The sequence below is a fragment of the Buceros rhinoceros genome, unplaced genomic scaffold (genome assembly GCF_000710305.1).
Source record: "Buceros rhinoceros silvestris isolate BGI_N320 unplaced genomic scaffold, ASM71030v1 scaffold13573, whole genome shotgun sequence".
NCBI classification, from domain to species: domain Eukaryota; kingdom Metazoa; phylum Chordata; class Aves; order Bucerotiformes; family Bucerotidae; genus Buceros; species Buceros rhinoceros.
Window position 1 is genome coordinate 25,251 of NW_010401881.1, and position 14,645 is coordinate 39,895.

Here is a 14,645-nt window from a genome sequence, read left to right on the forward strand (position 1 = left end):
GGGGGGGGGGCGCAATACTGATTACCACTACACTGAGAACAGACTACTGTAAGGAGCAGCTCATCAGACAAGCAAAAAAATAGCAAAGACTTGCATACAGGGGCAACGTCAGAATTTGTCAGCATTTTCACAAGACTTAAAACAACTCACCAGTAAGTGAGGAGGCTTAATGACTGCCAGAGCCTTAGCCAGAGCTGAGGACATCGCAGTCAGCTGATTTCTGATTTGCTCAGAAGGCATGCTTTGTAGTTGAGGGCCTAGTGGAGCATCTTCTCTTGTACAGTAATTCAAATCTGAGCCAAAACTCAGCGTCCGAGTAGTATGATCAAGGCGAACCTTTGCAAAAAAAAAAAAAAGAAAAAAGAATAAGTATTGTATTATTTATTATCAGGCATAAACAATTTTCCTGTTGCTCTGCTTATGACCAATATGAGTCAATAGAAAGAAGAAATTACTTTTTAAAAGTTTTAGATATAACAGACTATGATAAATGCCAAATTAGTAGAAGAAAAATAGCACTGTGTGTGTTTGATTGCCATCGTTTTTTAACAAATAAAAAAATCCACTGGAAGAGGTTGAACTTTCAACGATTCTATGAAACAAGCACCGCAAGACAAATCATTCTTGCCTCTTCCTCCACATTAGCAATATGCAAAACAAGAATCCTAACTTTAATCCAGACAATTTTAACCCATCTAAAATATAAGCTAAAGTTGTGTGTTAATCTAAATGAATTAACTCAGCTTTATCCAAAAATCTAAATGGATCATTACTGAGCAATCTCAACTAAAAACCTAAATGGATCATTACTAACTAATGTAAAAACTCAAGTAAACTTGAGTTAACTCAAGTAAAAACTACATGTAACGCCAGCTTAAACATTTCAGTACAGGCTGTCGATCCTGCAACACAGCCAGCTTCACCCACACCACAACATTCCACAGCAGCTGCAGCATCTCAGACATCGCTGCACACTTCAGACACTGGTGTTTTACTTCAGTCACTTGGTTAGACAAAACCCAGCATCGGTGACTGCTACTCTTTAGTCTTGCACAACTAACTCAGCACAGGCAGAGACTGGCATCCCTGTTTGTTAGCCTTGCTTCACGATACGCTTGGCTCAATGACTGGGGCTCACAGGGCAAGTTCCAGCAAACTGCACTTCAACTTTTACTTCTATGGGACTTAAATTAGTGACTGTTCACCTAAATCAAAAATATACACCAGAATGACGATAATCGTCAGTTCTTAATATAGTCAGGTGCATCTTTTACTCTAGTTTATCTTCATCTATCAGACTCAATTGTCTTCCTTGAGTCCTATGTCCACCAGTTAGTTTTCATCCAATGTAGTGATACAACATTTCACAGAAGTCTTTTTACAGCACTTACTTGTAAGTCACAATGTCTGGCTGCATCAACAATATTACGTTCCAGCTGGAAAGCATCAACAAAAGGTACCAGGGTAGTCAGACGAGAAAATTCAATGCTTTGATAAATCTGGGCCACCTGTATGTGAACAGAAACATTTTTCCTCATTAAAAAGAGATCAGAAGTAGAAGTTCTTGTATGGGCTATAAAGCTAAGTCAACTAAATTATCAACAAATGGATGTATCCACATTAATAGAGTCACAAATACTCTTTCAGGATTTTCTTTCTGCACTGCGTTCAAACCTGAGCTAAGATTAAACATAACTTCTGAACGGCTTCTTTGTATGAAGGAGACTGGCAGCATTAACTACATACAGCTATGCTGCTAATTAGCCTTCAACTATTTCTTTAGCACACCAGAAATAACACTGCTTGTCACTTGTAACGAAAGCAGGTCAATGAAATGTGCATTTTGTAAAACAACTGAACACAAAAAAATCCACAACACCCCACCCAAACCTATCTCCAAAGCAAGCACTTTAACTTATGCCTAGTTACAAACGTTTTCTTTACCCATACCTGCTGCAGAAGGCGGAGAATGGTATTGTTTTGCAGGTGAGGAACATATAGCTGCAGTTCAGGTTCCTTTTCTGCTTGGTCTTTCACCCAGTTCAGAACCTATCAAAATTCTGAAAAGTTACTCTGTCTGCATCAACCCTTAAAAATCTTCAACACTGAAGTGCAAAGCACAATTCTGTAACGCTTCTGGTTTACAGCTCTTGAAACAGCAGCACTTCTGTCCAGATACTACACTGTTTGACTGCAGCCTATGTTTTGATCAGAACACTTTAATAACGGGTAGCTAACAATTTTTGTATGAAGGCGACTGACAGTACTGGCAACGTTTACCACACTGCTAATTTACCTTCAAGTTCTTTTTAGCACCTCAAATACCTTTGTTCCCACTATCAAAGAAAAAGAACATGATGTGCTTCATCGGCTGCAGAATTTACATTAACCTAGTCAGCAGGCTCTCACATTATTTTACCTCCCCATACTCTACATGAATAGTAGAAAAAGTTTTTCCACTTCCAACACAACCCATCTGCATGTATATGCACGTGTGTGCAGTTTTCTCGTTCCTACATTTTTAAATGAACTTTAACTTGGTACCACCTCCACCCACAGGGCCTTCTGATACATTCCCAAAACTCAGCACCCTTATAGGGACCCTCTAAACAGCTCTTAGAGACACGCATTAATTTGTATGCTAATCTCAATAATCTCATGCCTAACGTGGATCGGATGTTATGAACACATCACTGTAATGGAATTTGACCAAACAAAACCCAGCTACTGAAAATTCTGGCACCAAGTATTTACCACAAATCAATATTCAAATAACAGACTTCTCATCGAGACCAGCTGCAATATACACACAGAGCTACAGAACTTACCTTGCTGACACGGCTGCATAACTTGAGCGGGTGAAAGTCCACTTCAAGCCAATTGTACAGTTCTTTCACCTCTGGAACAACATATTGCACTACGTTGAACCTCACCTACAATCAACAAAAAAATCCAAAGATCTCACAATAAACACAGTATTAACAAATGGTTAAAGCTTTAAGAATTTTGTGCTCAAGAAGTTAAACAGGCACCACATGTACCTTTTAACAGAGACTACTTTTTTCTTGTTACAGCATCCTTAAATGCAGTGACAGTAAACCTATGCTGCATCACTTAACTGTATTCAAAAACGGAAAAGTAGACAAAAAACCATACGAACACGATAAACATTTAGACTAGAGTACCACCCTCAGCTTATGAACCATTTCTAAGACCACACAGATGCAGGACCCCATCCAAGCTAAAACCACACACTGCAGTTCATGAGGAACCTTCTGAAGCTTTAAATTGTGGGTTTGAGGCAAACCGGAAAGGTACAATAAGAATAACTAAGACAAGTAGTAAAATGAACCTCGAATCTTAAGTTTTTGGCATGTATGCAAATGACTCCAAGAAATCCAAATATTCTCTGAAAACTCACTAGGACTGAATGCCTGATTTGTTTACAAAGACCTAGGCAGGTCTGAAGAAAGATAAATCCAGCCTCCCTTCCAACTAAACCCAAGGTAGTTTTCACAATCACTCAGGTCCTCACAGGCTGCTATTTGATGTCTTGATCTCTGCTTATCCAAAATACATTTAAAAGAGAAAAATAAACATCTGTTGCAGTTAATCACACACCTTAGAGTAGGGAAAAAAAAACCCAAAGTTCTAGTTCACAACCCTTTTCAGACCCTTCAGAGTTTCAAAACATCTTCTGTTGCTTGGGTGACATAAAGGACAATACTGAATCTGACTCTTTAGTGTGCACCGACATTCAGCCTCCCGTTACTGCTGCCATTTCCAAGCAGTCCTTCTTGTGAATCTGAATTTTAACTATACTGTAACTCATACAAATAACCATAAAGCTGTTTTAACTTCTAGACTGCTGTCCCATACCTAAACATGGCGCTCTAGAAGGAAAACAGTCCAGAGAGAGGACTCAGTTAAGAGCTGCTCATCTGAACCCCACTACCTACCATATCATTAATGAGACTGGCACGCGTAGGTGGGGCCTGGAGACCCAACAGGGTGGCCAGGCGTCGCTGCTTCTCAACAATGATGCCATCCATATCCAGAAGGCGAGCGATATCGGTTCTCTCAGGAGTTATAGGAATGGACAGAGTGGCCAAAAGAACTCGTGTAGACATCCTGTTGACAAAGTACAACCGCGAAAGATGAACTGCAAGAGAACACTCATTAATTCCTTTTCATATGCGTGCCAGTTCAAGAGTAGGAATGAGCAGCATTCATGATGCAGAACTGTGTAAAAATACCAGTAATCACAGAAAAGACGCCAGCTGTGCAGTAAGAGTAGACTGCGGTCTGTACCTCAGTAACCAGGAGAAAGATTTTGAGAACATCTTTTCATTACTTACGTGTGTGTATAGAGACATATGTAGACACAGAGAAATACTAAGAAATTTAAGCTGCCTCTGTAAATACCAAAATTCTATAAAACAATGAAAACAGCAGAAAGCAGCACTTTTCAAACTTACTTTAGCTGCAGATCCCTACCGATCACTTTGATTGTATTGATTTTTGAAGTTTACAGTGCAAGCCAGGTGTACCTTTGGTGTAACAATACAAATGACTTAAAACTTTGACCTTAGTACCCACATGAACAGGAGTAGAAGAATTTCCATAGAGTATTTATTTCCGACAGATTCCGATTCTATAAACGCCTGTCCATGAACTTCAGAGGTCAATGGAACCAACGACTCCGCGTGCCTCAGAAGCCTTGCCAGTATCATACTTACTTTCAAAAAAGTTACAGACCATTTGGCTATACAGACCTTCAATATATTAAGGAAAAGTTTGTAACAGTAACAACGAAATCTTGTGAAGTAAATACAAGCCCTCGGAAGAGAAAAAAGAAGCAAACCACAGATATTAAGTTGCTTAGCTTCACAGTCCGTAATGGAGAAGAAAGCTTAACTAAGGTGAGCCTGATGTTCACGGTATTTCCACCGCAGCTCTGTAAAATACCCTTCTTGCTCCAGGTCTGAGGCAATTAGCACTGGCCATTTCAAGCAGAGCTGCTCATACCCACACACGTCACTGCTTACATGGTGTACAATTTAGTTTATTTTTGAACCTACAAAGTTATAAACAGAATCTAAGACTACAGGAAATATCTTTCCCCACCTCTGCATCTCCTCTTGCGTGAGATTCTTTCGCATTTCTCTTGATAAGTGATAAAGTCGGTGAAGTGTGGATGCATGAAAAAGAGCATTTCCTGACTTCCAGAAGACAGTTGAAACTTTGTGATAGTAATTTGCCATCAGTTGTGGTTTGGGTGGTTTCTTAGACAGTGCAAATAGCCCATGAATATCTTCCACTGCTTTGAAAGCTTCCTAAAAAAACCCAAAAACACTACTTTTAGGAAGTTTTTTGCAACACACAAAAAAGAGAAAAAATATACATTCACTAAAGGTTGTAAGACTATAATATACTTAATACCACTGTGAGCTGCAATCTTCAGTTCCACCAGCTACATGAAATGAAACGCTTCTTGCCTAACAAAGAAATTCTTTGGACATACTGCAAAGCCATTAACTATCTGCTTAGAATTTCTTAATAATGTTTAGTTCGTGTAATTTTTTGCAAACTGGTTTCTTCGGTTTTCAAGCTACAAACCAAGGGGAAAAGAACACCCCAGCTAGAAATTCTACTGTTTTACTATTATTCCAATTCTACTATTGCCTGGTTTTACCATTTTTCATAAAAATAATTTTTGTGATCAAAAACGGGATAGTTTCCCTAAAATTACATATAGTATCAGAAATGCCTTACATGTAATTACTTAGGTACCAAAAAACAAAAAAACACGAAGGAGAAAGTCCCCCAGATTCACAAAACCAGAAATTACAACCTTGGTTTTTTAGGGAATTTGACATTAGAAAGGTTGGAAGAGAATCTCTGAAAAACTTGCACTGACAGAGCACTTACTGGTTAGACACTAAGAAATTCAAGCAGCAACGCAGGGTCCTACCTAACAGCAGACTTTAGCATCTGCCAACCACTTCCCAGGGATCTAGCTCAGGAGCATGACAGATGGCAGGGGTGAAGGTGTCATCATCGACTTCTCCCTTTCAGAACTCAAAGTGAGTTCAGCTACTACCAAGCAGCAAAAGCTTGGTTTGAAATGCTACTCAGGAACATCAGACTAAGTATTCAACATGCATGTGGTGGCACGTTCTAGACATCGAAACTTCATTCTTTAGCTATTCTCCTGTCTTTACCTTGGAGTATGTACCATGAAACATGATCTGCATGGAACAGATTCTGGACCAGCTGTAGCCTACAGTGTGGCTACGAGAGCCCTGCTGCATACCTGCCAGAGCTCCATGCTAATAGCACTGTCGAGCTGCACAAGCCTGGTCTCCAAGTGCATTGACTGACTGTCGGGATTGTTGAGGTTGATGGCTGTGCTTTGGTTATGATGGCGCTGGATCTGCCCCAAATGCATTCGCAGGTTGTCGCAGAGTTTACGGAACTCAGCTTTACGTGTGTACTGCAGGCAGAACTTAAAAGCTGCAAAAATGAACCATATAAATTAAGAATGCTCACTAATAGTAGTTCTAAATGGATTCAGAGATGTAAATCAGTACATTTAAAAAATCTTCATTCACAATCCAATGACGTATCAAACAAGATGCAACCTAAATGTCACACCTAATGAGTAACTGCCAATGCAAAGCGCTTCCATCTTGACCTCAAAAATTGAAGCAGCTTCTACATAACTAAACTTAAGGAGCAAAGACAACACTTTGAGTCTCTTCAAAAATGTTCTAATTTAAGCATTGATTCTGGTTTTTATTTTAAACTAAGTGCAAGTAAAACTCTGAATGGCATGATGGATGGCATGGTGTTGGCTTTGTAGAACGTGGGAAAAAATTCTCAAGTCATCTAAACATGGTAAAGCTAAATGAAGCTTTCAAATGACTAGAAATGGCACAGAAAAAAAACATGCCTTTGATCCCATAGTTCCTTTCAAAAATCTGTTTTTGCTTTACCACTGTCAGTAGAAAAATTGTAAAGTAACTCTACCAGAACAGTCACAAAAGGAAGCCTTGACACTGCAGCACAAAGACTGAAGCACACTAAAGCACCTAGAACTTACCCGACAGTGACCTTTCCTAATGTACTTGCACAATTTGGATCCAGGTTAAAAATCTAACAGGCTCTTTGTTCAAAAATACAGAGCCCTAACTTACACATACAAAGGAAAATGTTTTTCGGCTCCCCTCTCACCCTTAATAAAAGATTAACATATAAAGTCTTATAAAGTCGGTTCTTGCAGAATAATGTCAGAAAGAACGAGACTGGACTTTTTCCTATTACCTTCTGGATAATATATTGCTAAGTCTGTGTCAACTGACAGCACATCATCACTTGACAGTACTCTTTTGTGCACCCTAGTTAGCTGACACAGAATATGTTAATGGAAGACACATTTGCCATTCTGGATAACAAAGTGAAAACACAACCAATTTCAATAGGTAAATTAGAAAAAATAAAGATACGGTCATAGTCTCAGTACGTCCAGGAAAAAAAAAATAACTTTTTGCTTGCAGGCTCTGTTGGAAGAAAAGATTGGTGCCCAGAAGCCTCAGTAATTTCAAAGAAACTCTGTAATTTTAAGAACAGTATGTGAGTACATACATAAGCTTAAGACATTAATGTATTTCCAGCTTTGAAGCAGTACCCAAATAGAAATAACCTTTAACTTCATAGTTTTACAGGATGTAAAATAGAAGTCCTAGATCTCCTAATACTCTAAGTCTCAATCTTTTTGACTTACCTTGCTGTGCGATATCATGGTACAGGCGTTCCACTCGAGAATTATTTCGGAGAAGATCCAAACACTGTCGGTATGATTCCCACAGAAATTTAACCCAGGGTGTCAAAAGCAGTCGGTCAGTACGATCCTGAGTGTCTTCTCCACTTACAGCGCTCAAAAGAACACTACAGTCAGGGCAGGAGAGTAAGGAAAAGTGGTTTATTCTCCACAGCTCTCACCAATTTTTCTAATCAATATCTAAGATGAGACCAGACAAAAACTGAACAGCTAACTGCTGCTGAACAGTCTATTCCTTTTTTTCAAATGGGTCCCTCAGACGTCTCCCTTTTCCTTTCAAGGATGTACACCACTTTTCTTGCTGTTACGTTTCAAACTTTGGCCCCTGCATATATGACTGACACGTACAAGCTTCCGAGGTAAGAGACACCAGGAGCTCGTGTGTCCTTCACATGAGTAAGCCAAAGGAAACCAATTCCAGGATTCTCACCTTCACTCTTCTACCAAGGAGCCGTGCACTGTACCTCTGTTAAAATTCAGATATCACTCTATATCAGATGCTTTCCTACTTGCTGAAACATGCTTTTTAGTCACCAGCAATGCTGCCAGAGAGCGCTCACGTCTTGTTGACACGACTCAGAAACAATGTGTGCCATATGATCTGCAGACATTGAAAACTAGAATCCTTAAACCATCAAATCCTTTAAAACTTCTGACATAAAAAAGATGCTTGAAGATGGCAGAACTGAGATATGATAATCTTGCATTTAGTGGCCATAACTGCATTCTCTTATTCAGAGAAATACATTGTAAAGAATTCCCAAGACACCGAGACAAACTCGGGGCTATGGCCCACGTGACCACTTTCTGCTGAACAGTCCGTCCAGCACAACAAACTTACAAAGAACCATCTTCCCTAAGCCTCTTTTGAACTATGCTGCTAAGAGAAACTCTCAACTCTTGTTAACTGTCTTCTGTTACACTGCTTCTGGTTCTAACTTCCTTCCTTGAGCACTAGTTCTACATACCAGAGGTGACACTTCACCACAGCCTTCTCCAACAGATCAAACAGTGAATACAGCAAAAAAGTATGAGAAGACTAGAAAACAGGATCTAAAAAACCCTGAAGAACCCGTGGTTGTTCAGATAAAGAAGTGTGACTTAGAAGACACATTTCTAGTCCTCGGTTATATAAAAGAGAACAAGAGCAGCAGTCAATCTACAATGTCTATTAGTGGGATTCCTCTGTGACAAGGACTGTTTCAGGCACTGGAAAGAACACGAACGGCGCTGTCATCCTGGAACCTCTGCTGATGACAGGTCTGTAACTTCTTCATTTTTTGCAACCAATGAGTCCCCTACTTCTACCAGAGAGCCTTGCTGTTAACATGTAAATCCACAGCCTTCTACTCCCTGTCTTTCTGAGTATTATTTCACTACTAAAACTCTATTCCTTATAGTCACCTACATAATACAAAATATCCTCTACTTCGATAATTTCTTCAAACTTTCCATTATCAGTAGATACAACTTTGATTTTTTAGCTTCTGTGCCAAGATTTTAATTGAAATAATTCCCACTAACTTCACTCCTTTGTCATTACATGCCATCAGCTTCCCACTGGGCCATGACTTAGTCCGCTTCCAATTCAACCGCAAACATCCCTTCCAGTACCTATGGTATCATCGGCTTTACTTTTCCCCAGGTTAGATCTCTGGCATTTCTTGAATCTAAAAAATTAAATTACCAAATGAAATTCTAACACAATCAGATGTCTTCTGCCCTTCAACAAGCCTATGCTAAATTTTACTTTTAACTCTATGACCTGAATGTTATCGCAATCGAGATAACAACACATCAGCCACTGTTCAGACAGACGGCTCCTCAGTCCTACAGACAGATGATGAGAAAACACACTGACTGCTCAGCTCAGATGGGTATCTGCAGAGCTTCAGTACCCAAAACATCTGCTCGTTATTTTTAAAACTCTGGGTCAGAAATTCTGCTGTCACCCAACACGAAGAGAAAGCTGACTCTTCCATTCACCACAGACAAGGTAATTTCCCTGGTATAAAACTCTCTTTTATTCCAGAATCAATATTCTTACAAAAATCAGTAGCAAAGTATTGCTTTAATTTTCAGATCACACCTACAATGGCTTATCTCAACCCACCTCCTCAGAATTTTACCACCACTTCTCCACTTACGGCTGAAGATCTTTTTGTTATTTCTTTTGATATATTCTGCAAGTGTTAATTTTGTTTGAATTCTGGAAATTTTAATTTATTCACTACACAGCTTAATTTTTTTAAAGGACATAGGCTGATGGCTCCTCCAAATGCAGCTGGAATGCTTGAAAACATTTCTTCACCCCACCTTGTCACCCCTCTTCCACAGATGTCACCACATACACAGTTCTACTATCAGAGTTAATGTGAACATTCCCTAAATCAACAGATTCATCTGAAGAACATAAATATGCAATCGGAGTTAACCTCACTTTGCCCAAAGCAAGTTAAGAAGTTCTCCCACAAAACACTCTACAACAGAACAGTGACTTCTCACAGAGCTGGAGAACGACTTCAGCCTAACCCGGCGCTATTTGCCAGTGAAGGTCTATACACAAAGCAGATTTATTAACTGCTCGTCTTCTCCACTCCTGCTACATTCTCATTACCCACCCAATTACAACATTCTAAATTTACTTTTGATGCCCTCTCTTCTGTTATCCCATCAGTTACCCAGGCAACTATAAAGTAGCATTTCCTTTTGTCTGTGCACGCACAGTGTGGTCAGCAAGACCGAAGGTTATCACACAGAAATTAAGGGGGTCTCATATAATTAGCAGCATTTGTACACCAGCTGATCATGAGCAGCTCTCAACAATAAACTCTCCAATACCACTACAGATGCAGATCCGAGCAGATCCTAGAAGGCAGTGAGCCAACTCCCAAAACTGCTCCTACTGTATCTCCAATTTCTATTCTTTACTATTTAACTTCCTTTTCTTTACTCAGGCTTAGGATTTTGTTCAATGCAAAATGCCTGTTTTTCCCCCACCTTTAGAACCTCTAAGAACACCACTGGTATTCCATTTCACACCCACCATCTTTACACCCCGGTTCTCTGAACTGCCCACATCCTTCATGACAGTAAGGACGCTTGGCTGTGAATCGCCACATTTTACAGACAGGTCACCTACCTTTCTGGAGTCTGAATGTTATCCAAGTCTTCAATGTCCAGTACCATCTGCTGGGATTCTTCCTTAGCTGCTTCTGTTTTTTCTTCAGCTAACTTTAAATAAGCTCGAACAACGTCCTCCAAAGATTTGATGTTCACCTGCATCAAAGGAGAAAATGGGAAGGTATTTCCATGCACAATGGGGAACAGATATTTAAAACATAAATGCCGCAAACCCAGGAACATCTAAAATGCAGATTCGCTCCAACTCAAGACCAGTCAGTTACTTTTAGATCTCATCAGCTGACATACACCAAGCCTGCTACAAATAAAAAAAAGTTAATTCTTGAAAAGCCATACCTGCTGGCAAATATTCTTGTACTGGTACAGCCCTTCTTTCGCCAGATGACTCTTGCGGAGATCCACACAGAGTTCCAGGTACTTCAGCATAATCGGCTCGTGGATTTTCTGCCATGTTCGGTGTTTTTTACTTTTCATAACATCATAGAGAACATCAAGGGCAGGCTGCTTTTTGCCGACCTCAAGGAATTCTGAAAGTAAAATCCAATCAGCTAAAGATTTGCAAAGCAGAAGATTCCTGGTTTTAACGCTCTAACCTTTTTGAATTTAATCAACTCTAACCAAAGTTCATTGACGGTTTGATTTAGCTGGCCAGATCAAAAACGTTGGCAGATGCAACTGCAGTGGCAGTCTTTCAAGGATGCAACAGGCAAGGGAACGCAGACCTTTCCATTAACATGAAAATTCCAGGATAGCAGAGACATCTCTCCATCCATCAAGGCATGACGAGGCGCTTCATACATATTAATATAACACACACATCCAGTTTTAAAGCTAGTTGATCAAGAAGGAAAATGAATATACACCATGAGGCTTGTAGCACAGCACCTACCAATGTAATTCAACAAGACCGACCTTCCAGTCAATCTGACTAAAAAAAAAAAAAAAGCCCTGCCCTCAAGCCAAGAAAGAAAGAAACTTCACCCAGAGAAGCTGTTTGGACTTTTTTTTTAACTCAGAGTGGTCTAGAGATTCAGTTTATAGAACAGTTACACTAAAACCTGCTACAGCCCAACTGAAGGATAAGACATTTTTTAAACCACTTCACTGTGGAAATCAGTCCCCGTTTATTCATTCCCTAAGCAGCTGCTGTTACTAACAGAATCTCCCAGCAGAGCAGCAGCTCCCGTCTAGGACACACCAGGCGCTCTGCTCAGTACAAACCACAGCAGACCCTTCAGGAGCAAACAGTGAAGCAGTGCAGCCAGCTACCAGCACGGTACACACAGGCCACACACTAAACCTACTCTTAGGAGCAGAAGGCAAGGCAAGCCAAGCGAATGCCGTGAATGAGCAGCAAACAGGTTTAAAAGATAAAGAGGAGTCGAGCACAGCTAAAAGGAAATGTCTGTGTTCTTCAAGGCTGAGGGGTGGAGTCAGTGCTTCCCATGAGGTACTGTGGAAATCCCTATGTCCCTAAAGAAACCAGGGCAAAAACAATTAAAGAAGGGGCTGACTCAAGGTGCTCAGACGTCAGTCAGAGCTTCTCCATTTTGTAATCTTAGAATCAAAGTTAAACATGGCTAAAAAATGGATTTGGAAAGCAGCAGTGTGCTTCTAATTTAAGGGCCACAACATGTGGCCCCATGTGTTCGTCGGTGAGTTTATGTAAATAACGAGCTTGCCTAAGATTAGCCAATTCCTTTCTAGAAAAAACCATGGTCTTACATTAAGGTTACAGTGCGGCAGTATCCCATATTTTTTACTCAAGGCAATTTTAAAAAAGCTATCCCCCATCCCATAATTTACACTGTTATTTTATCTCAGTGCTGCTTTTTTAAATTTATGAATATAATCTTGAAAGGCAAGTTTAATCTTGCAGCAATGCCAGGCCGCTCCAGGCAGAACTCTCAGTGGTCAATAACCAACTGGACAAAGCACAAAATTAATTCACATCGTTTTGAAACTTTTAATTAACTCTGGTCAAGCAAGTTCTTAAGAGTAAGTTGAATAATTAAGGCTAATTTAATAGACACTGTAGTAAAAGCACACACAAAATGAACCAGAAGAGTCAAATACAGCACAGATCACCCTGGCTTGCAGTAGAACCCGTGAATTACCGGAACAAAGATGTGCACCAGACAAAATGTAAAGCCTTAGCCCCTCAATAGCTGTCGGAATTACAGTTCTTCCATTTCTTACTGTTTACCACTTAAAATGCTAAAAGGTAGCTCTGAGATAGCAAAGGTAGCAACAGAAGCTCTGAGTGGATGAGAGCTAGCTGATACACATGGACAACTCATCTACTGCTAACCAAAAATCCTGAATTAAGCTGAATTTTACAACCTGAGAAAATGTGTGTCACATTTTGTGTCACAAACTGTCATGCATTATCCAACACCTCTAACAGGGAGCAAACTCAATAACTGCAACAACAAAACACTCCCATGACATCCCTGACCATAATGCCAGACATTAAAAACAGCTAAGGGTTGGCTTCGACCTACGTTTATCATTTGAAAGCAATACCAGCCCTTCTCAGATACCTGAATATACTTACAATCTGCACTGGATGGTCCAGTCTGAAACTTCAGCTTAACATTAAACTGCTTCCTGCTACGTACAACTTGCCTGAGCTACAACCTGCGCTTGGCCGTGGTGAGACTGAGCCCCTGCAGTTCACAAGACTCCACACTGCTTGTCCTGCTTCCACTCAGTCTCCCGAGACTGAGGATTGCATTTGTCTAGGGAACACTCCCTTCAGACCCAGCCCTTCGGCTCAACTCTGCTCCTTCACTTCCTCAGGATTTAGTAGACTTGCAGCAGTGCAAGCGATGTGAATCTAAAGCTGCTCTTCAGTACCAGGAGTGCAACAGTAAAATGCTGTTTTAAACAGTTTCAGGTCAATATTTCACAACGTGACTTGCTCACCAACTAAGCACAACTTAACCTACCCAAGAACTGTGAAGTTTAATAAAAGTTCATACATGGTACATCCATCTTTTACTAAATACTAAATAATTTTGCTAAAATACAACTTCATCTTTGGCAGTTGATTGAAGCTGATTTTACCTGTCATCTTTTTATCTTTGTGGGAATGATTTTTATGATGCATTTCAGTTTAGAAATCTTGAGGACACACAGTACTTTATTTAACATTTTCTGGTTAAAATGCCAAGTACTTGAATTACATCCCCAGGCCATGCAGCCTCTTCAACTGTCATTTCAAGACTTGTACATCCTCTGTAATTTTTTGATGTCTTTAAGTGTCGTCCTGAAATGAAGGGTCTAAATGGTCTTCCCAAGTGCCTAAAATAGGATACTATAAAAAAGTGCTGAAGTCATACATTTCGCCTGAAAGGAAGCAGTTGACAAATATAACCAGTCCAGCTTTATATGTGGCAGACAGCAGGAGACAACTACAGCACAGCCTCCTTGGTTTCTATTCCAAAGGCAAACGTGCATCAGCCTGTGCAACGTTTCGGGAGTTTAATCGTTTGCACTCTCACGAGAGGCACCGGAAGGACGCGAGGACTAAATACGAAGCCCACATAGAAACACTGGGCCCAGGATGGGCCCAGTTTTGAAATCGTCCCGGAGCAGGTGCGAGAGCCAAGCCAGGCACCTGACGCCCAGCCCCCGGCCAGCGGGGAGCCCCTTC

The 14,645-nt window shown here is 40.3% G+C and overlaps 1 protein-coding gene across 1 annotated transcript in view; it reads right to left on the reverse strand.

Moving 5' to 3' along the window:
* Positions 1-11,506, reverse strand: part of EIF3A (eukaryotic translation initiation factor 3, subunit A) — a 29,740-nt gene extending 18,234 nt beyond the window's left edge. Inside the window, exons 1-10 of the mRNA XM_010132439.1 lie at positions 11,324-11,506; positions 10,986-11,122; positions 7,787-7,950; positions 6,317-6,516; positions 5,128-5,336; positions 3,960-4,131; positions 2,829-2,933; positions 1,951-2,049; positions 1,392-1,508; positions 151-336 (exon numbers count right to left, since the gene is read on the reverse strand). Of these exons, the coding sequence (XP_010130741.1) occupies positions 151-336; positions 1,392-1,508; positions 1,951-2,049; positions 2,829-2,933; positions 3,960-4,131; positions 5,128-5,336; positions 6,317-6,516; positions 7,787-7,950; positions 10,986-11,122; positions 11,324-11,461 (1,527 nt within the window). The 5' untranslated portion in view covers positions 11,462-11,506. The remainder of the gene's footprint in view (positions 1-150; positions 337-1,391; positions 1,509-1,950; positions 2,050-2,828; positions 2,934-3,959; positions 4,132-5,127; positions 5,337-6,316; positions 6,517-7,786; positions 7,951-10,985; positions 11,123-11,323) is intronic.
* Between the last annotated feature and the right edge of the window lie 3,139 nt (positions 11,507-14,645).